Source organism: Aegilops tauschii, chromosome 5 (assembly GCF_002575655.3).
Source record: "Aegilops tauschii subsp. strangulata cultivar AL8/78 chromosome 5, Aet v6.0, whole genome shotgun sequence".
Classification (NCBI taxonomy): Eukaryota; Viridiplantae; Streptophyta; class Magnoliopsida; order Poales; family Poaceae; genus Aegilops; species Aegilops tauschii.
This window is the reverse complement of record NC_053039.3, coordinates 357,877,483-357,899,889: the sequence shown is the minus strand read 5'-3', so window position 1 is coordinate 357,899,889 and position 22,407 is coordinate 357,877,483. Positions and strand designations below refer to the sequence as shown.

The window sequence follows — 22,407 nt, the reverse complement described above, 5'->3', positions numbered from 1 at the left end:
TTGAATTATTGCTACGTTCCCTAACAGGCACCTGCAAAGCGCGTGGAATCCGTCCTCACGGTCCATACCACAAATTGGGCAAATGTCAATAAGCTCGAGGTGACGCGAGGCTTTATTGGCCCAAGTAGCAAGTGAGTTGGTGATGACTCTCCAAGCGAACACGCGTACCTTAGGGGGAGCAGGGCACCCCCATCCGGTGCCTTGCTCGTGGCGAAAGCCGATGGTTGCTCGCACTCATCTGGCTAGGCGATAGGCGGACCGAGCGATGAAGATAATGTTCCCCTCCGGTGCCCATGCAATAATGTCGTCGATGACGCGGGACGAAGTACGGATGCTGGTGATGACGTCAACATCCGCCGATAGGAGTAGTGGCGGAGAAGGTCCACATGCCAGGACCCTTCTCCGTCCAGGAGCTCCGCCACCGTCCTTAGGCGGCACGTACCCTGCGGGGATATGGGCTGGCGCGACGGCTCCCTAGGCAGCTACCGGTCACGCCATATGCGGATGTCCCGCCCATCCCTGACGCACCATATGATGCCCTTTTTTCAAGAGCTCGAGGCCGTGCTGAATTGCCTGCCAAGTCGGAGAGGCATTCCCCGAGAAAACCGTGTCTTTGAGGCGGCCATGATGATAGTACCGCGCCTTGAGAACCTGCGCACACAAGCTGTGGGATTAGTTAGCAGATGACATGCCTGCCTCGCTAGAAGAGCCTGGTTGAAAAGGCGGAAAACTCTGAATCCCAATCCACCCATGCTTTTCTGGGTTTGTATCTTCGGCCTCATGGACATTATTTAGTGCCGAGCAATAGTTGTTGACCGCGTGGAAGAAAGAGAGAAGAAGAAAGAAAAAGATGAAGTTGAGTTGGTTCGTGGGGTCTGCTAGATGAAAAAAGTTTAATCCTAAAAATTGCTCCCTGTAACTTAATATAAGATGTTTTTTTTTGCGAAATATATAAGATGTTTTTTGACATGACTATAGTGCCAAAAACCGGTTTATATTAAGTTGCGGAGGGAGTATTTTTTGTATACGAAAGGTAGGATGAGGAATTATATTATGGAGATATGCTAGGGATGCCCGCAACCAGTAAATCATGGAATGGCATCCACATCTGAAGCAATACAGAACGTGGCCCATGCATGCTCTTCCGATGCCAGCGTTTCTCCCGCCGCCCTCACGCGACCCGAGCCATGCAAGAGTCCCTGGGAGCGACCACACGTGGCCTGCAACCTCGTTCTTCAGATCAGAAAACTTTGCGTGTCGCCGTGGCTGGGCTGGAGTGCCGTTTCTGCCAGAGCAAAACCCCAAACCAAATGCTCACCGCCACCTGAACTCAACTCAATCGCTGGATTCCAAAGTTGGTTTGCAGAGCAATGCTCGGCGGTGCGAAACAGAACAAAAGTTTCTCTCACGCACACCGTGAACGATCATGAACGGTCCAAGCGGCGCCGCTTACATAATCCCGCACACTTAGCATCGTCGCTGCCATACAGACAGATACAGACTGGGATCGCAGGCATCGTCGCCCACGCCCACCGCCCCCCAAGAACCCCTTATCTTCTCCCCCGGGTTGGGATCGCGGTCCATCTTCCGTCCGTCCACTCCGAGATAAGACCACCCCTAGAACGCCTCCCACCCCAATGCCTCTGTTCGTCTGAAGAACTGGTAATGCACATTGACGACAGGAAGAAGATTTAGAGCAGAGTTTTGGGTTAGTCGAAAAACAGTTTCTTTGAGTCTTGAAGATTTATAGGGTGGTGGGTTAATTAATCTGTGGTTTTCCGCGAGTACCATTATTGGGTGGGACGGGAGCTGTTGGTGTGCCATGGATCTGCCTGCCCCACCAACCAGTGATCCCAGAACTTTATCCTCCATTATCCTAAGCCGCCGCCGTGCCGACGCGCGGGCGAGAATAAACAAGTGCTCCGCGACCGCGAGCCAGCGACTCCTCTCGCCTCCACCACCGCTCCCTCGCCACCACTCGCTGCTCCGCCTGCGACCCGGCCGTGAGCGACCCGCCGTCGCGAGATCCAGCGCCGTCTCCGCGCCGCCGCTGGTGCCGCCCATGACGACGCCGGCGCCAAACCCGACCATCCGGAGGCTCGACGTCGCCTCGCCGGTGCCCGCCGACATCGACATCGCCAACGCCGTCGAGCCGCTCCACATCGCCGACATCGCCGCCGAGCTCGGCGTGCCCCCGGAGCACTACGATCTCTACGGCAAGTACAAGGCCAAGGTGCGGTTCTTGATCGGTTCCCGAGAAAAAGAAGACCACCGGCGTTGCGTGGTGTGATCAGGTGACTCGATCTGACTGGACTTTGTGCCTCTATTTGGCGACGTGCAGGTGCTCCTGTCCGTTCTTGACAAGCTGCAGGGGCAGCAGGACGGGTACTACGTGGTGGTCGGCGGCATCACGCCGACGCCGCTCGGGGAGGGCAAGTCAACGACTACCGTCGGCCTGTGCCAGGCACTGGGGGCGTTCCTTGATAAGAAGGTGAAATTTTCAGAGTAATTTTCGTTTGGCTGTCATCGGCGATATTAACCTGCACTGGGTTCATTAGTGCTTCGTTAGAACAAAGCCGGCAATTTGTGATATGTTGTAAGAATGTAGTTTGCCTGTCAATGACGGGATAACCTGCACCAAGTTCATTAGTGCTTCTCAATTAGAACAAAGTCGGCAAAATTGTGATGTGTTGTAAGAATGCCGTTTGAGTTGATAAAAGTCGGTACTGAGGTCAACCAGTGAGCTTATTTGGGACAACATTGGAAGGATTGGAAAGTGTTTGATGCAAATTTAGACTGGGCAATAGTATTCTGTTGCTGTCGCTTAGTTAGTAACACATGTATATTTGCCATCACGGGTTCTGGATTTGCGTAACATTTGGATCGATTTATTTATGACGTTGTGTTGACATAAACACTCTGTAGAGCTGCAGATTTTTCAGTGCTTATGGTAGAACTTCTATATAGCGACTGGATGGATAATAATAGAGTTAGATTAAAAGTTTTGGACATCTCGAAAATTTCGGAAGCAACTCCTGCTTTTTATATTGGTATAAATATATAGATACTACAATTCAAGGCTATGAATAATAGACTATACAATCCACAACATATGGAATTTATTGTCTTATATTGCTGTATATATAATGATACTGATATGGTTTACTATTTTATTTTCTGTCATCGTTATAGGTTGTCACTTGCGTCCGTCAACCATCACAAGGGCCCACCTTTGGAATCAAGGGGGGTGCTGCTGGAGGTGGCTACAGTCAAGTTATACCCATGGATGAGTTCAATCTCCATATGACTGGAGATATCCATGCAATTACAGCTGCAAACAATCTTCTTGCTGCTGCCATTGACACAAGGATTTTCCATGAAGCTTCTCAATCAGACAAAGCTCTGTTCAATAGATTGTGTCCAGCAAACAAAGAAGGGAAGAGGCGCTTCGCTGATGTAATGCTCCGACGCCTGATAAAGCTTGGCATCTCAAAGACAGACCCTGATGAGCTAACACCAGAAGAAGTTAGGCGTTTTGCAAGGCTTGATATTGACCCTGCATCAATTACTTGGAGACGGGTCATGGATGTTAATGATCGTTTCCTGAGGAAAATCACCGTTGGACAAGGCCCTGATGAAAAAGGTATGGTGAGAGAAACAGGCTTTGACATATCTGTGGCAAGTGAGATAATGGCTGTATTGGCTCTTACAACTTCCCTTGCTGACATGAGGGAAAGACTTGGAAGAATGGTGATAGGCAACAGCAAGGCGGGTGAGCCGGTTACAGCTGATGATCTTGGTCTTGGAGGTGCCTTGACTGTCCTAATGAAAGATGCTATTCATCCCACCCTCATGCAAACTCTTGAAGGCACTCCTGTTTTAGTGCATGCTGGTCCTTTTGCTAACATTGCACATGGGAACTCTTCCATAGTTGCTGATAAGATTGCTTTGAAGTTGGTTGGGAAGGGTGGCTTTGTTGTTACAGAAGCTGGTTTTGGTGCTGATATTGGGACTGAGAAATTCATGGACATAAAGTGTAGGTATAGTGGATTGACACCACAGTGTGCTATTATTGTGGCCACAATTAGGGCTCTTAAAATGCATGGAGGAGGCCCAGATGTTGTGGCTGGGAAGCCTTTAGATCACGCATATGTCAGTGAAAATGTCACTCTTGTTGAAGCTGGATGTGTTAATCTTGCTAAGCACATCTCAAACACAAAGGGTTATGGAGTGAATGTTGTAGTAGCAATCAACAAATTTGCAACAGACACAGACGCTGAAATGGAAGTTGTGAAAAAGGCGGCTATGGCAGCTGGGGCTTTCGATGCTGTCGTCTGCTCCCACCATGCACACGGTGGTAAAGGAGCGGTTAGTTCTCTTCTCTTGTCTGGATTGTTAATTCAGACATTCCATTTTAACGAATGAATTACATGCAGCTCTCCGCCATGGTCTAAAAAAAGGACATTCTATACATGGCATCTCTTTATGGAGAAATATTTAACTGCGAATCTATTGTCCATTTCATATGTTTGTCCTCCAATGCCGATGATGTAGTGAATTTTGTTTCTGTACTTGTGACTGTTCTTTAATGTCCAACATAGATCAGCCCAAGAGTAATTAATATTATTGTCTGTTGCCAGACTTTTCAACTTATCAAGAATATCAAAGTGGTCACTGCACCAAACAGTTCTTACATGATATGCCCATGCATCCCTCTACATTTCACTAATACAGTAGTGCCTAGCGAGTTGATTTCACAAGAAAACACGCTTATTTCTTCAATTTAAGAACATAAGTAATGCTTAAATTTGCAAATTGAACTAGTTAACTAATTCTATCTTGCCATTTTACTTGTATTCAGGTTGATCTTGGAGTCGCTGTTCAAAGAGCATGTGAAAGCCAGGCAGAGCCCCTGAAGTTTTTATATCCTTTAGATTCTAGCATAAAGGAGAAGATTGAGTCAATAGCTAAGTTCTATGGTGCTAGTGGTGTTGAATACTCTGAACAGGTATTTCCTTCTGCTCTTCTTCTATTGTAGATACTTACTGTGATTGTGAGATTTGTTCTAATTATGAGAATGATGGCCTGAGATACATTCCAGAAATATGCCACCTTCCCAAGTGCTAATTTGGTGTGTCAGAGTTCTCCACATTTTCATGTTTTGAGATATATGAGAAATGCTTAAGAGATGGCACTAGAGGGATATATGGAACACTCTGCGTCTACTTGCAGTCATAAGATTTTGCCCGCTGACTTCTCTATCTATTTCCTGTAGGCCGAAAAGCAGATCGAGATGTACACCAAGCAAGGCTTCTCCAACCTCCCGATATGCATGGCGAAGACTCAGTACTCCTTTTCTCATGTTCCATCCATGAAGGGCGCACCATCCGACTTTGTGCTGCCGATAAGAGACGTGCGGGCCAGCATCGGAGCCGGTTTCATCTACCCGCTCGTCGGCACCATGAGCACAATGCCTGGTCTTCCTACGAGGCCCTGCTTCTACGAAATTGACATCGACACGGCGACCGGGAAAGTCATGGGTCTGTCATGAGCTTCGCCGGCACCGTTTCTAGGCTGGGGGTCCTGTGCTGTTGCGCAATTAAACTGACCGTGTGCAGTTTCAGTTTTGGGGACATTCCTGAAGCAGAATAAAGGAATAATGGCCTCATCAGTGGCTTGGTGCGATTGTGGGGGTTAGTAAATTTCAGTAACTTGATGGATGTAGATTTGGTCCGACCATACTGTCTGTCTGTACTCTGTTCCTTGTGTTTTGATTTGATGTTCACCTTTGTCGTCGTGTGCTTCGCTGGTTCTGTCTTTTTTTTTTTTGAGGATTTGCTTTTTTTAGGCATTTTGAGGATTTGCTTTTTTTAGGCATTCTGTCTTATGCTGGATTTTCTTTGCGTTGCTACATAATGATGGGCTTTTTTTTTAGAGGAAAACATAATGATGGGCTGGGCAGGCCGCAAGCCACGGCAAATCAATTGGTGCTGTACTGGGCCACTCCGTCCACCACAGCTTGGGCCGTGCCAGACGGGGCAAAGGAATGTCACGCTGCCAGTTTGCTTTTGCCTCCCCAATAAAATAATAATTTGCTTTTCCCTGCAGGACTCCTTTTCCTTTTACCATTTGTTTTCCCAGTAGTAGGATTGATTTCATAAAAAATGATTTAAATTAAGAAGGACCAACTAAAATGGTTTAATTTAAAAAGGACCAAAGAAAAGATAGGATGAAGTTGCAGCCAGAGACCAACTGAACAGTACTACACAGTAGGGGCTGCTAGTAGCTGCCAATGCCCCGAAGTCAATGGCCGAGCCGAGCACGTCCCACGCACGGGAAGCCGTCAATAGTCAAGACCTCGCCGGCAGGGCAGGGCGACGCCGGTTCGCCGACACCGACGTGGCTCACATGCCTGCCCTGTTTCCTGGAACGCCACCACCTCGCTCTCAGACCCTACCGCTCAGCTCAGCCCAACGCGACCGGGGCGGAGGCCACTTCACCGGTCAAACGCGACGACATTGCTGCCCGCATGGTAGCAACAGCTAACCGCCGTAGGCACTGCGAGACTCAGTCAGAGCACACGAGGCGAGCAATTGGATCTACCGAGTCGAAAATATATGAATCTGCACGGGTCTACAGATCCCTGAGCTTATCTCCATGGAATGCCATGCTTGGCTCGGCGTCCAGCTGCATGCACACGAACGGCTGGATGGGCTAGTCACTAGTCAGCATGGGATGGCCTGGCGATCTACTCCTCATCAGTCCGCTCCGTGGTACCGCTTGCAAGTTGCAACGGAGACCGGTGTGCGACACGGAGATCATTGGCCGGATCCATGTGATGCGAGTCTTTTAAGCGTTTCTATCTGCTAGTAGCAGTGTGCTTGCTAATGCGCTGGACCTACCGTCCATGATGGTGTGCTGCCGCCGGTCGGGTACGAGATGGGCCAAAAAGGTTGGCTCGTGGTCGGCATTTTTCTGTGCTCTGCATGCCTTCTGAAGATTATTGAATTCTGAATATGCATTAGGGCCTTGAAGGGCTGTTTATATAAGATACAAAACTTGGGGGCCTTGAAGATTACAACTTGAACTACCAAATATACAAACCGAATATATACTCTAATACCCCCCGCAGTGTCAACATCAGGTGTAACGATGTTGAGACTGGAGCGAATGCCAGTGAATGCTGCAGTGGGGAGCCCCTTGGTGAAAATATCAGCAAATTGCGCAGTGGTAGGAACATGAAGCACACTGACCTCGCCAAGAGCCACTTTTTCACGAACAAAATGAATATCAATCTCGATGTGTTTTGTGCGGCGATGCTGAACAGGATTGGACGCCATGTAGACTGCAGAAATATTGTCACAATAAACAATAGTTGCACGCTCGATTGGTCGATGGAGCTCAACCAGAAGCTGACGGAGCCACACCGCCTTGGCCACAGAACGAGCAACAGATCTATATTCAGCTTCTGCAGAAGATCTGGAAACTGTAACCTGCCTTTTAGAAGACCAAGAAACAAGATTGTCACCCAAATAAACACAAAAGCCGGATGTAGATCGTCGAGTATCTGGACAACCCGCCCAGTCTGCATCAGAATAAACTGTCAAGCTTGTTGGAGAGGAAGAGTTAAGAAGAAGACCATGATCAATAGTACCTTTGAGATACCGAAGTATTCTCTTGACATGAGAAAAATGAGGAACACGGGGATCATGCATATATAAGCACGCTTGTTAAACAGAATAAGATATATCAGGATGAGTGAGAGTGGCATATTGGAGAGCACCAGTGATACTGCGATATAGAGTAGGATCAGAAAAAGGTTCACCGTCGGCCGACAACTTGGTACCAACGTCGACCAGCGTACGACAGGGTTGACAATCAGTCATCCCCGCACGAGAAAGCAAGTCAAGAAGGTACTGGCGTTGAGAGAGAAAGAGTGTAGATGAAATGCGGGAGACAGTGATCCCAAGAAAGTGATGAAGAGGACCAAGATCAGTCATGGAAAATTCACGATTAAGAGAAGAGATAATATGTTGTAAAAAGGAATCAGAAGAGGCGGTGAGAGTTATATCGTCAACATGTAGGAGAAGATATGCAGTATGAGAGGAGGAACGAAAAATAAAGAGAGAGGAATCGGATTTAGATGAGGTAAAACCTAATGTGTGAATAAAGGTGGTGAAGCGATGAAACCAAGCACGAGGAGCTTGTTTAAGACCGTACAAAGATTTGTGAAGAAGACAAACAAAATCAGGAGAAGAGGAATTCTCAAAACCCGAAGGTTGTTGACAATAGACACTTTCATTGAGAGTGCCATGTAGAAAAGCATTTTTAACATCTAATTGATGAATCGGCCAAGAGGAGGAGACAACAAGACTGAGAACAACACGAATGGTACTAGGTTTTACAACCGGAGAAAAGGTCTCATCAAAATCAATACCGTGTTGCTGAGAAAAACCACGACATACCCAACGAGCTTTATAACGAGCAAGAGTACCATCAGCATGAAATTTGTGACGGAAAACCCATTTGCCGGAAACAACATTGACACCTGGTGGTTTGGGAACGAGAGTCCAGGTGTTATTTTGCTGAAGAGCATGAAACTCATCACGCATAGCAGAATGCCAGAGAGGATCGAGAAGAGCACGTTTATAAGAGGTAGGAATAGGGGAGACAGTGGGAATGGCCGTGAGATTAAGACGTCGTGTAGGGAGGTGAAAGCCACGCTTACCACGAGTGCACATGACATGATCGTTGGCCGGAGGTATTATAGGAACAGCATTGGACGGAAGAGGCGGTGTGGAGGAAGAAGAGGAAGAAGGAGAAGCGACAACAGGGGAGATAGGCGTGGGAGGAGAGGTAGATGCCGTCAAGGGCGGAGTGGGGGGCGCGGAAGGCTGTGGTGAAGGAGGAGTGGGCGGCACGGAAGGCTGCTGTGGAGTTATGGGAGGCTGCTATGGTGGTTGTTGCTCCGCGACAATAGAGGTAGGAGCTAGACGAGGGACGAGAGAAGATGAAGAATGGACAGGGGATGGTTGGGGAGTAGGTGATGATTTTGTGGCAGCGTAGGGAAAAGTGTGTTCGTCAAAGACGACGTGACGGGAAATAATGACACGACCGAATGAGGGATCAAAGCAGCGAGAGCCCTTATGATCATCGGAGAGACCAAGATAGATGCGGGGTAAAGATCGAGGCTCTAGTTTATGAGAGGTCGTAGAAGTGATGTTGGGAAAACAGAGACAACCAAAAACGCGGAGAGAAAGATAGTCGGGCTGTGAAAGAAAGAGGGATTGAAAAGGAGTGTAGAGAGGACATGTTTTGGTTTGATGAGGACATGACTACCTTGGATACGACCAAAAATATTGCATACATGCATATTTGTCAGGTGATCTCTAGTGCAAACAATTCAATAATCTATTTATGTTATCTAGAAAAAAAATACTTCACACACTTTTGTGTTTTGTCTAATTGCATGTGTATGGGACATTTGTACAATCCACATATGATGATAAGGCAAAAGGAGAAGTTTAGGTTCTGTTCAAAAAGTCCTCTCACGTCACTTTTGGGCCAAGAGAAGATAGAGTCCAAGTCTCTCACGTTCTGGATTCAGATTCGGACTGCACAGACATATCTGACTCAAAACACCAACAACTTTTTCATACGGACTCCGAATTGGGTGATTCTTTTTTTGTTGGAAAGTAGATTTCGTCCTCTTTCCAACCCAATTGGATTCACCTTTAAATTCGTCCGGGGCGTTGAGATATGGACGAAACAATCTGACGCTGCAGCAGAATCCGAGTCAAACAACAAGTCCAAAGGTGTTGCATCACCTCCACTTGGGCCCATGAGCCTTGTACGACCTAGGGTTGGTTTTAGGCTGCCTTGGGACGTCCTCCCACCTCCTTGGCTGCCACCTCTTGCTCCTATATAAGTAGATCCATGTAGTAGCTTTTTCCTTGGGATTTGTTTAGTTAAAAGTTAGCAATCGCTGCAACTTCGTGTACTTCGTTTGTGTCCAACGATCAGACCAAGACCGCTTACGGATCCCCACCTTTATCATTGCTTCATATATACTCGCAATATTCAGATTGCTTTTATCATATTCTTGCTTGTTCTTCGATTGCTTCCAGGAATAGACCTTCGTAGTCATGTTGATTGTGCTCCGGCGTGGTCAATAACCTCTCGGAGTTGGTTTAGCGATTGCTAAGGCGCAACGTCGTGCACGTTTGTAGTCGGATCGTCAAAGTCAACTTCACCAAATCGATAGTTATCATCTCATCGAAAGATCGGGACACCTCCGCCTCTATCACCAAATCGATAGTTATCATCGATAGTAGTTCATAGGAACATTATTCTTGAATTTTGTTTCTTGTTTCTACTAATCATGACAGGATCTAGAGTCAATTCATGGGGTTTGTCGATCGTGGGAGACGTGCCATCACCTATGCAAATACCACAATCGTCACGAGAGGTGCACAAACATCCAAATGCACATGATCAGGTTAATGTTTCTATACCACCATTTAATGGCCGTTTTAGACCTGCTTTATATATTGAATGGGAGTTTGACATAAATAATATATTTGCTTCCAATAATTTTGATGTACGTAAAAAAGTTAAGGTTGCGGTTGGTTTCTTTCACTGGTTATGTTGTAGTTTGGTGGAGTGAATATTGTCGGTTACACCCTAATGATATACCTACTACTTGGGATGATTTGAAACTTGCCATGCGACATACATTCATTCCCGCTTATTATACTCGTGACATGATTACAAAGTTGCAACATTTAAAACAAGGTAGTGACACCGTAACGAAATATTATGATACTTTACAAACTACCTTGCTGCATTCCTCTTTAGAAGAAAGCGAAGAAGATTTTATGGATAGATCTTGGGGAGGATTAAATCGTGACATTCAGGAGATACTAATTCATGAAGAGTGTTATCCTATTGTGACGCCCCCGATTTGACCGTACACTAATCATGCACGCAAATGTGTACGACCAAGATCAGGGACTCACGGGAAGATATCACAACACAACTCTAAAACATAAATAAGTCATACAAGCATCATAATACAAGCCAGGGGCCTCGAGGGCTCGAATACAAGTGCTCGATCACAGACGAGTCAGCGGAAGCAACAATATCTGAGTACAGACATAAGTTAAACAAGTTTTGCCTTAAGAAGGCTAGCACAAAAGTAGCAACGATCGAAGAGGCAAGGCCTCCTGCCTGGGACCTCCTAACTACTCCTGGTCGTCGTCAGCGGCCTGCACGTAGTAGTAGGCACCTCCAGTGCCGTAGGTGTCGTCGTCGACGGTGGCGTCTGGCTCCTGGACTCCAACATCTGGTTGCGACAACCAGATAGAAAGGAAAGGGGGAAAAAGAGGGAGAGAAGCAACCGTGAGTACTCATCCAAAGTACTCGCAAGCAAGGAGCTACACTACATATGCATGGGTATATGTGTAAAGGGGCATATCAGTGGACTGAACTGCAGAATGCCAGAATAAAGGGGGGATAGCTAGTCCTGTCGAAGACTACGCTTCTGGTCATCTCCATCTTGCAGCATATAGAAGAGAATAGAGTGAAGTCCTCCAAGTAGCATCGCATAGCATAATCCTACCCGGCGATCCCCTCCTCGTCGCCCTGTTAGAGAGCGATCACCGGGTTGTATCTGGCACTTGGAAGGGTGTATTTTATTCAGTATCCGGTTCTAGTTGTCATAAGCTCAAGGTACAACTCCGGGTCGTCCTTTTACCGAGGGACACGGCTATTCGAATAGATAAACTTCCCTGCAGGGGTGCACCACATAACCCAACACGCTCGATCCCATTTGGCCGGACACACTTTTCTGGGTCATGCCCGGCCTCGTAAGATCAACACGTCGCAGCCCCACCTAGGCTCAATAGAGAGGTCAGCACGCCGGTCTAAACCTATGCGCGCAGGGGTCTGGGCCCATCGCCCTATGCACACCTGCACGTTGCGTACGCGGCCGGAAGCAGACCTAGCCCCCTTAATACAAGCGCGAGCTTACCGTCCAATGCGGCGCGCCACTCAGTCGCTGACGTCAAAAGAGCTTCGGCTGATACCACGATGTCGGGATACCCATAACTACTCCCACGTAGATGGTTAGTGCGTATAGACCAAATGGCCAGACTCAGATCAAATACCAAGATCTCGTTAAGCGTGTTAAGTATCCGCGAACGCCGACCAGGGCCAGGCCCACCTCTCCCCTAGGCGGTCTCAACCTGCCCTGTTGCTCCGCCACAAAGATCCACTTGCGGGTACTCCTACGAGCCGACCCGACTTTAGTCATCACATGTGTCATGTATATAGTATTTAAGTATATGCCCGTGTTCACCGCCCAGGTGACCATGGCCCGATAGTATAGCACAGCAGACGGACAAGAATGTAGGGCCACTGATGGAAATCTAGCATCCTAGACTAAGCAAGTAGGATTGCAGGTAAAGGTATCAACAATAGTAGCAAGGATAGGCTATGCATCAGAATAGGATATCGAAAGTAGTAACATGCTACACTACTCTAATGCAAGTAGTAGAGAGTAGAGTAGGCGATATCTGGTGATCAAGGGGGGGGCTTGCCTGGTTGCTCTGGCAAGTAGGAGGGGTCGTCGACTCCGTAGTCGAACTGGGCAGCAGCAGTGTCGGTCTCGTAGTCTACCGGAGAGAAGAGGGGGAAGAAACAGTAAATACAATGCAAACATAAGCATGACGATGCGTGACATGTCAATGAGCGGTGCTAGGGGTGTCCTAACGCGACAGTAGGAGGTACCGGTGAAGGGGGGGAACATCCGGGAGGTATTCCCGATGTTTCGCGCTTTCGGACAGACGGACCGGAGGGAGAAAGTTGCTAGTTCGATAGGTTAGGGAGGTGTGGTGGATGAACGGACTGCGTATTCGGATTCGTCTCGTCGTTCTGAGCAACTTTCATATAGAAAACATTTTCATCCGAGTTACGGTTTAAAAGATATGAATTTTCAAAGTTTATTTGAATTTCTGGAATTATTTAATTAACAGAAAAAGGGATATGACGTCAGCATGACGTAGGAGTGACGTCAGCGGTCAACAGTCCGGGTTGACTGGTCAAACTGACACGGGGGACCCACCTGTCATAGACAGTGGGTTAACAGAGGATTAAACTAATTAGTTTTTAGTTAATTAACTACTGGGCCCACCTGTCAGTGAGAGATTATTTAAACTAATTAATTTTATTTATAAAACATTTTCTTTTTCCTTTTTTTAATTATTGCGGCGGGGCCCGCATGTCAGTGACTGGGCCTGCCCAGTCAGCAGTTGACTGGGTCAACCCAGTCAACTGGGACCCGTGGGGGCCAATGGCAGTGACCCAGGGGGTGGCCCCAGGTGTGCCACGTCGGCAGCCGGCGCCGGAGCAACGCCGGCGACCAGACGCACGGCGGCGCGGCTCGGGAGGGGTACGGGTTTCACGTACAGGGGGTCTCCGGGGGCGTGGCTGGGCGCGTTCGACGCGGCTCGACGTCGCGCGTCCAACGGCGGTGGTCGGAGGGGCTGGAACGGCCGGAGACGAGCGCTACGAACTCGCCGGCGGCGAGGAGCTACGGGTGCCCGACGGAAACATATCTACGGCGAGCTAACGAGAAAGCGGAGGGGCTGGGGGGCATCTACAAACGGCGGGGAGTGCAACGGGCTTGACCCCGTGACCATTTGGTCACCGGAGACCCGCCGGCGGCGAGCTCCGCGGCGCGGCGTTCGGGCGCGCGTGGGGGGAAAGCTAGGGAGCGTGGGCGAGCTAGCGGAGTGGGGGAGGAGGTAGAGGAGCTCACCGCGTGGCGCAAGAAAGGCCCGTGGGTGCTTAGAAGCAGCAGGTCGGCGCCGGGGAAGAAGGGGGTCGTCGGCGTCCGAAGATGAAGGCGAGCTCGGGGAGGCCGATGCAGTGGCTCCGAGCTTCGGCGGAGAGGCGGAGGGGGTGCAGTCGAGGGCGGCGACGTCGTACGACACGGCGAGGTGGCGAGTGGGGCACGGTGGCCGCGTGAACGACGGGAATGGCGGCGAGCGCGTCGGGCGTGGGGGAGAGGAGAGCGGCGTGGATCCGGGGGGGAGAGGCGCAGAGGCCGAGGGAGTGAGCGGGGCGAGTGGGAGAGAGGCCCGAGGGAGCGGGGGCCGCTGGCGCCCTTATCCTCTCGCGGGGTTCACCGCCGGCGAGGGGGTTCGGCGGCGACGCGCCCCGTTCCGACCCGGTCGGGGGAACAGGAAGGGGACGCGGGGGAGGAGAGGTGGGCTGGGCCGGGGTCGGGGGTGCGGGGGTGCGGCCCAGTTTGGGCCGGGGGGTTCGGTGCGGATGGGCCACGGGTCCAGTGGGGGGGGGGGGAAGGCCTGCTCCTTTTTTTTCTTTTCCTGCTCTGTTTCTGTTTTCTGTTTTCTTTTTATTTGCTTATTTCCTTTTCTGTTTTATTTCATTTAAAAGTATTTAGGTATTTTATAAAAATGTGTTTTCTCCACCATAATTACTAGTGTAATATTTGGCACCACTGAACATTTTTGTTTGAGTTTATGAAAACTTTTAATTTTCACTTTAATTATATTTGAAGTTTGAACTAGGAGTTTGAAAAGGAAGGTGATTCAAATGTGATCAAGCCCTGTTTAGCAACATGATTAGCTTAATCACAGGGAGTTACTGTAGCATGATTCCCAGGGTGTTACAAATCTCCTCCACTACAAGAAATCTCGTCCCGAGATTTAGGAGGTAGAAGGAAACAGTGCGGGGTATTCTTCGCGCAGACGATCCTCTCGTTCCCAAGTGGCCTCATCTTCAGAATGGTGCGACCACTGGACTTTGAGAAACTTGATCGCCTTCTGACGTGTGCGGCGTTCAGCTTGGTCGAGAATGTGGACCGGATGCTCCTTATAGGAGAGGTCTTGCTACAATTCGAGCACTTCATGATCCACAGCTCGGATTGGATCCTTGAAGCAACGGCGGAGCTGTGACACATGGAACACATCGTGAACCTGAGAAAGGTTCGGCGGTAGTTCCAGTTGGTATGCCACTTTTCCACGCCTTTCGAGGATAGTGAATGGGCCAATATAGCGAGGAGCTAGTTTGCCCTTGATCCCGAAGCGGTGAGCACCCTTCATAGGTGTGACTCGAAGATAAGCCTTTTCGCCAGGTTGATAGACCATGTCTTTATGATGACGGTCATACTGACTCTTCTGACGTGACTGAGCAGTCTTGAGATTCTCGCGAATAATGCGGACTTGTTCTTCGGCATCTTGGATAATATCCGGACCGAAGAGTGGACGTTCCCCAGTTTCTGACCAGTTCAGAGGGGTTCGGCACTTTCGTCCATATAACACTTCGAAGGGGGCCATCTTCAGACTAGCTTGATAGCTATTATTATAAGAGAACTCAGCATACGGGAGAGATTCCTCCCATTTCTTGCCGAAGGAAATAACGCAAGCTCGAAGCATGTCTTCGAGAACTTGGTTGACGCGTTCAACTTGTCCTTGCGATTGAGGATGAAACGCAGTACTGAATGACAGATGAGTTCCCATTGCTTCTTGGAAACTTGCCCAGAATCTTGAAGTGAATAAGCTACCACGGTCTGAACTGATAACCAATGGAATACCGTGGAGTGAAACAATCCTGGACATATAGAGCGTTGCCAACTGGCTAGCAGTGATCGTTTCTTTGACTGCCAGGAAATGTGCAACTTTGGAAAGCCGGTCAATGACGACAAGAATAGCATCATTACCTTTCTGTGATTTGGGAAATCCAGTGACGAAGTCCATCTCAACATGGTCCCATTTCCATTCAGGAATAGAGATAGGTTGCAGAGTTCCAGCAGGCCTTTGATGTTCTGCTTTGATACGACGGCAAACGTCACACTCAGCAACATAACGAGCAATGTCTTGTTTCATATTAGACCACCAGAATCTCTGTCAGATGTCTTGATACATCTTTGTACTACCAGGATGGATACACAGAGGCGTATCATGAGCTTCTTTCATAACTTCCTGTGTCATATCCAGGTTTTTCTCTGTACAAGGCACCACTAGGCGGCCCTTGAAGTATAAGGTGCCATCTTCAGCAATGGTGAAGAATGAGGGCTTTCCTTCTGCGAGGTAGCGCTTAATCTTGTCGGCTTCAGAGTCATACTTCTGTAGCCTTTTGATGCTGTCCTCGAGATCTGGTTTAGCAACTAGGGTATTGAGGGAACCCTGGGTAACAACGTGGAGGTTCACCTTGCTAAATTCCTTAGGAGGGGGAGCGAGTGCACCCGGAGGAACAATATGGAGGTTCAGCTTCCTGAATTCTTCAACAAGTGAGGGCTGAACTTTATGAACCTGGAGGTGGTTGCAGTAAGACTTGCGGCTCAAGGCATCAGCCATTACATTAGCCTTGCCTGGCGTATAGGAAATACCCAAATCAAAGTCTGCGACAAGCTCCATCCATCTCTGCTGACGGAGGTTCAGGTCTGGCTGAGTAAACAGATACTTCAGACTTTGGTGGTCGGTGAAGATCTCGCAACGATTACCGAGAAGGTAATGTCGCCACTGCTTCAGCGCATGAATGACGGCAGCAAGTTCGAGGTCGTGAACTGGGTAGTTCTCTTCGTGAGGGCGCAATTGTCGAGAGGCATAAGCAATCACTCTGCGGTCTTGCATTAGGACACAGCCTAATCCTTGACGGGAAGCGTCGCAGTAGATGACGAAGTCCTTCTTAGTATCAGGTGGAGCTAGAACTGGGGCAGAAGTCAACTTGTCTTTGAGTGCCTGGAAACTTTCCTGACATTTGTCTGTCCATTGGAACTTGACACCCTTATGCAACAGGTTAGTCAGAGGCCTGGCGATTTTAGAGAAGTTCTCGATGAATCGACGGCAATAGCTGGCGAGACCGAGAAAACTTCTGACTTGCTTAACGTTCTTGGGAGGAGTCCAATCAAGAATAGCCTGAACTCGCTCGGGGTTGACGGCAATACCATCCTTAGAGATGACATGCCCAAGATAGGTGACTTCCGGTAGCCAGAATTCACATTTGGAGAACTTGGCATATAGTTGATGTTCTCATAGCTTTTCCAGCACAAGTCGAAGATGTTCAGCATGTTCTTCTTCGTTCTTGGAAAATATCAGGATATCATCGAGATAAACCACGACGAACTTGTCGAGGTAATCCATGAATATGTAGTTCATCAGACGAGAGAAGGTGGCTGGAGCATTGGTTAAACCGAAAGACATGACGGTGTACTCGTATGAACCATAGCGAGTCACGAAGGCGGTCTTTGGGATATCCTCTTCGCGAACACGGATCTGGTGGTAGCCCAACCTCAAGTCGAGCTTAGAGAACACTGACGAACCCGCCAGTTGATCATACAGATCATTGATCCGAGGAAGAGGGTATTTATTCTGAATGGTAGCTTGGTTTATAGGACGGTAGTCTTGAACTAACCAGTTTGTCCCATCCTTCTTCTTGACAAAGAGAGAAGGTGCTCCCCAAGGAGAGCAACTTGGGCGAATGAATCCTTTGCGAAGAGACTTGTCGATTTCCTCCTTAAGCTCAAGGAGTTCATGCGGCGGCATTTTGTAGGGTCGCTTGGCTATAGGAGTGGTGCCTGGTTTCAAGTCGATGATGAATTCGACAGCTCTAGCAGGGGGAATCCCCGGAAGTTCTTCAGGGAAGACGTCGAGGAATTCACGCACGACGGGAATGTTTTCAATGCCCTTGAGTGGTGCAGCGTTCAAGGCATTCAATGCGTAAAGCCTTGCCTCGGCATTTTGCACCAGATGAGCTTGGTAAGCAACTATTTCATCAGAAGGGTGTAGCAGATGGACGGTCTTAGTGGCGCAAACTATAGAAACAGTATGCGCTTTCAACCAATCCATACCCAAAATGAGGTCGATGTTAGACGACTTCAGGATAATGGGAGAGGCATAGAATTCTAGCCCTTCGATTTCCACGGGGACATCGATGCCAACCAAGGAGGTTTGACACTGTCCCACGGGGGTTTTGACCAATACAGAGGTGTTCATCTCCTCACATTTAACGTCGTGCTTGTATGCAAAATCTTCTGACATGAATGAATGCGATGCACCTGTATCAAATAAAACGGATGCTGGTACTGAATTTACGAGGAGTGTACCCATCACAGTAGCAGGCTGGTCTTGAGCTTCATTGAGATCAACGTGGTTGGCATGAGCACGACCATAAGGCTTAGCATTGTTGCTGCGGGGCTGGTTGTTACCACGGCCCGTTGCTGGAAGGGCAAGTTGATTCTGATTCTGATGGCAGTCCCTGGCACGGTGACCGGGTTGTCCACACTTGTAGCACAGACCATTATTGGGAGTGGGAACCGGAGCTTGGGATGGTGGGGCTGGAAGTCTTGTCTGCCTAGATGGTGGTGGAGGCAGACGAGGTGCAGCATAGGTCTGCCTTGGGGCAGATGCATTTGGACGGTACGTGCTGTTCGGGATCCATATCTTACGCTTCTGTGCGGGCGAACCCGAAGATGAGCCCGTGTCACGGTTGCGCCTGTGAGAGCTCTAGTATTCCTGCAGACCAGTTTCGACATTGATGGCCTTGTTCACCAAGGTGGCGAAATCAGCAAAGTCATGCACTAGAAGTGCGAGCTTGATGTCAGCTTGAAGGCCATCACGGAACTTCTCCTGTCTGCGTGCATCAGTTGCAATGTCTTCTTCAGCATAGCGGGACAAGTCCAGAAACTCCCGCTGATAAGCTTCGACAGTTTTGTTGCCTTGGGTGAGGTTGCGGAACTCACGCTTCTTCCGGTCCATGACTCCCTGAGGAATGAAGCGGGCACGGAAAGCAGCTTGGAAGTCTGGCCAGGTGATGATTGTTCCAGCTGGCAGAGTACGCCTGTGGCTGTCCCACCATTGAGCTGCGGGTCCCTTCAAGAAGAAGGAAGCAAAATTGACATAGCTGGCAGGGGCTACATCAGCAGACTCCATCTCATAGGTGATGTCACGGAGCCAGTCATCAGCATCCAGAGGCTGAGTTGAGCTGCGGTAGATGGTTGGGTTGAGGCGTATGAAATCTGAAGAGTCACTTGGGTTGGCTGCTGGTTCATATTGGGGCGAGGAAACTGAGCCATCATATTTTCCATGAATTGGCGGTTCAGTTCAAACTGTTGGATCATACCCGCCATGTACTCAGGTGGTGGTGGGGCATTGCCACCACTTCCACGACCACCTGGTCTAACCATCCTGCTAATATATAATAGGGGTGGTTCAGCATTGAGAAATAATTGCAAAGACAAGAATCGTTCATGATGAAACATGCATAATGAAAGGAGCACGATAGCTACTGCATAGTAGTCGGCATAACTTACAAAAGGGGTCATGCATAGAGTTCAGTACATAGAGTTCAGTACATGGACTAAAACATCATAGGCGGCACACAGGCTCGCGACGACTGAAACTAATACTACCATCAAGCCTACATCAGTCCCAAGAGGTACTGTGGAGGTAATCGTAGCCCGACAGCTGGTAGTGAGGCAACGGATAGCCCTCGACGTCAGCAGACTGGGGGCTGCGGATACTCAAGTGTAGAGCCCGACGCTCAGGTGGCAGAAGAGGACCAAGTGCGGGAGAGTAGCCTCCCACCTCTGGCCAACCGACACCGTGGGGCATCACGGTCCTGGCTGGGTAGATCGCAGTACGCGGTACCTGTCCAGACCGGACAAAGGGGTGCAGCAGCGTCAGAGCACGGAAAAGGTGCTGCCGGGTGGTGTACATCTCGTGGCGAAGAGCTCGGTTAGCTCGATCCAGCCCATCAGCATGCAGAACCAGGTGCTGATGGTAGAAGGGCTCTTGGGTGACAGTGGAGTAGGCAGCAGTATAGTATCCCTCCGCACCAACATCAGAGGCGATAGCAATGTGCCTGAAAGGGGAGGTGTCCAACTCCTGATACTCTCCACGAAGATGTGTCAGAGCAGCATAGGCAGCATCGTGGACAGCCATATCGATGGTCACACCAACACCATGTGCGGTGTGCAGCACAGTAGTGGAGTCGTACTCCCGAGAGTAGAGGTGGACGATGGCACGGTACTGCTCCTGGTTAAAGTCCTGGTACTCCTCGTAGACGGTGTACTCCGGGTGCCAGCGATAACCCAGATAGGTCATCATCTCAGCTAGCACCGCAGGTGATCCCGAGGCACCAATGGCCGTCGTGTGGCGCACGACCTGCCTCGTGGGTTCCATCTGAAAGCCAAGACGTTTCAAAGGAGTCAAATGACAGTGTGTGAGTTGTTCAAAATACTATTCTGAGAAACAACTATGGCTTATCCAACTTTGGGGTGAATGTGGTCACAGGATCCTAGTGTTAGAGTTAGTAAATTCGTTTAACCCGAGTAGAAGAGAGTTCAGAGTCCCAGAGTAAAGGTCGAGGAGTAAAAGATACTAGTACCACCCAATGGCGACGTGGGCCCGTAAGACACACAGCCATGTTAGTAAAACTTTTGTAATGTCTAGACTCGACTTCGGCCAAGGAGTGTGGAAAGGGGGATTCCTACAGGCAGTCGGCTCTGATACCAACTTGTGACGCCCCCGATTTGACCGTACACTAATCATGCACGCAAATGTGTACGACCAAGATCAGGGACTCACGGGAAGATATCACAACACAACTCTAAAACATAAATAAGTCATACAAGCATCATAATACAAGCCAGGGGCCTCGAGGGCTCGAATACAAGTGCTCGATCACAGACGAGTCAGCGGAAGCAACAATATCTGAGTACAGACATAAGTTAAACAAGTTTTGCCTTAAGAAGGCTAGCACAAAAGTAGCAACGATCGAAGAGGCAAGGCCTCCTGCCTGGGACCTCCTAACTACTCCTGGTCGTCGTCAGCGGCCTGCACGTAGTAGTAGGCACCTCCAGTGCCGTAGGTGTCGTCGTCGACGGTGGCGTCTGGCTCCTGGACTCCAACATCTGGTTGCGACAACCAGATAGAAAGGAAAGGGGGAAAAAGAGGGAGAGAAGCAACCGTGAGTACTCATCCAAAGTACTCGCAAGCAAGGAGCTACACTACATATGCATGGGTATATGTGTAAAGGGGCATATCAGTGGACTGAACTGCAGAATGCCAGAATAAAGGGGGGATAGCTAGTCCTGTCGAAGACTACGCTTCTGGTCATCTCCATCTTGCAGCATATAGAAGAGAATAGAGTGAAGTCCTCCAAGTAGCATCGCATAGCATAATCCTACCCGGCGATCCCCTCCTCGTCGCCCTGTTAGAGAGCGATCACCGGGTTGTATCTGGCACTTGGAAGGGTGTATTTTATTCAGTATCCGGTTCTAGTTGTCATAAGCTCAAGGTACAACTCCGGGTCGTCCTTTTACCGAGGGACACGGCTATTCGAATAGATAAACTTCCCTGCACGGGTGCACCACATAACCCAACACGCTCGATCCCATTTGGCCGGACACACTTTTCTGGGTCATGCCCGGCCTCGTAAGATCAACACGTCGCAGCCCCACCTAGGCTCAACAGAGAGGTCAGCACGCCGGTCTAAACCTATGCGCGCAGGGGTCTGGGCCCATCGCCCTATGCACACCTGCACGTTGCGTACGCGGCCGGAAGCAGACCTAGCCCCCTTAATACAAGCGCGAGCTTACGGTCCAATGCGGCGCGCGCCACTCAGTCGCTGACGTCAAAAGAGCTTCGGCTGATACCACGACGTCGGGATACCCATAACTACTCCCACGTAGATGGTTAGTGCGTATAGACCAAATGGCCAGACTCATATCAAATACCAAGATCTCGTTAAGCGTGTTAAGTATCCGCGAACGCCGACCAAGGCCAGGCCCACCTCTCCCCTAGGCGGTCTCAACCTGCCCTGTCGCTCCGCCACAAAGATCCACTTGCGGGTACTCCTACGAGCCGACCCGACTTTAGTCATCACATGTGTCATGTATATAATATTTAAGTATATGCCCGTGTTCACCGCCCAGGTGACCACGGCCCGATAGTATAGCACAGCAGACGGACAAGAATGTAGGGCCACTGATGAAAATCTAGCATCCTAGACTAAGCAAGTAGGATTGCAGGTAAAGGTATCAACAATAGTAGCAAGGATAGGCTATGCATCAGAATAGGATATCGAAAGTAGTAACATGCTACACTACTCTAATGCAAGTAGTAGAGAGTAGAGTAGGCGATATCTGGTGATCAAGGGGGGGGGCTTGCCTGGTTGCTCTGGCAAGTAGGAGGGGTCGTCGACTCCGTAGTCGAACTGGGCAGCAGCAGTGTCGGTCTCGTAGTCTACCGGAGAGAAGAGGGGGAAGAAACAGTAAATACAATGCAAACATAAGCATGACGATGCGTGACATGTCAATGAGCGGTGCTAGGGGTGTCCTAACGCGACAGTAGGAGGTACCGGTGAAGGGGGGAACATCCG

The 22,407-nt window shown here is 49.3% G+C and overlaps 1 protein-coding gene across 1 annotated transcript; it reads left to right on the top strand.

Moving 5' to 3' along the window:
* The first annotated feature begins 1,481 nt into the window (after positions 1-1,481).
* On the top strand, positions 1,482-5,789 carry LOC109773868 (formate--tetrahydrofolate ligase). Its single transcript, XM_020332596.4, has 5 exons — positions 1,482-2,233; positions 2,342-2,491; positions 3,193-4,368; positions 4,862-5,008; positions 5,276-5,789. The coding sequence occupies exons 1-5, from the start codon at positions 1,823-1,825 to the stop codon at positions 5,549-5,551; spliced, it is 2,160 nt and encodes a 719-aa protein (XP_020188185.1). The 5' UTR covers positions 1,482-1,822; the 3' UTR covers positions 5,552-5,789.
* Positions 5,790-22,407: the final 16,618 nt, after the last annotated feature.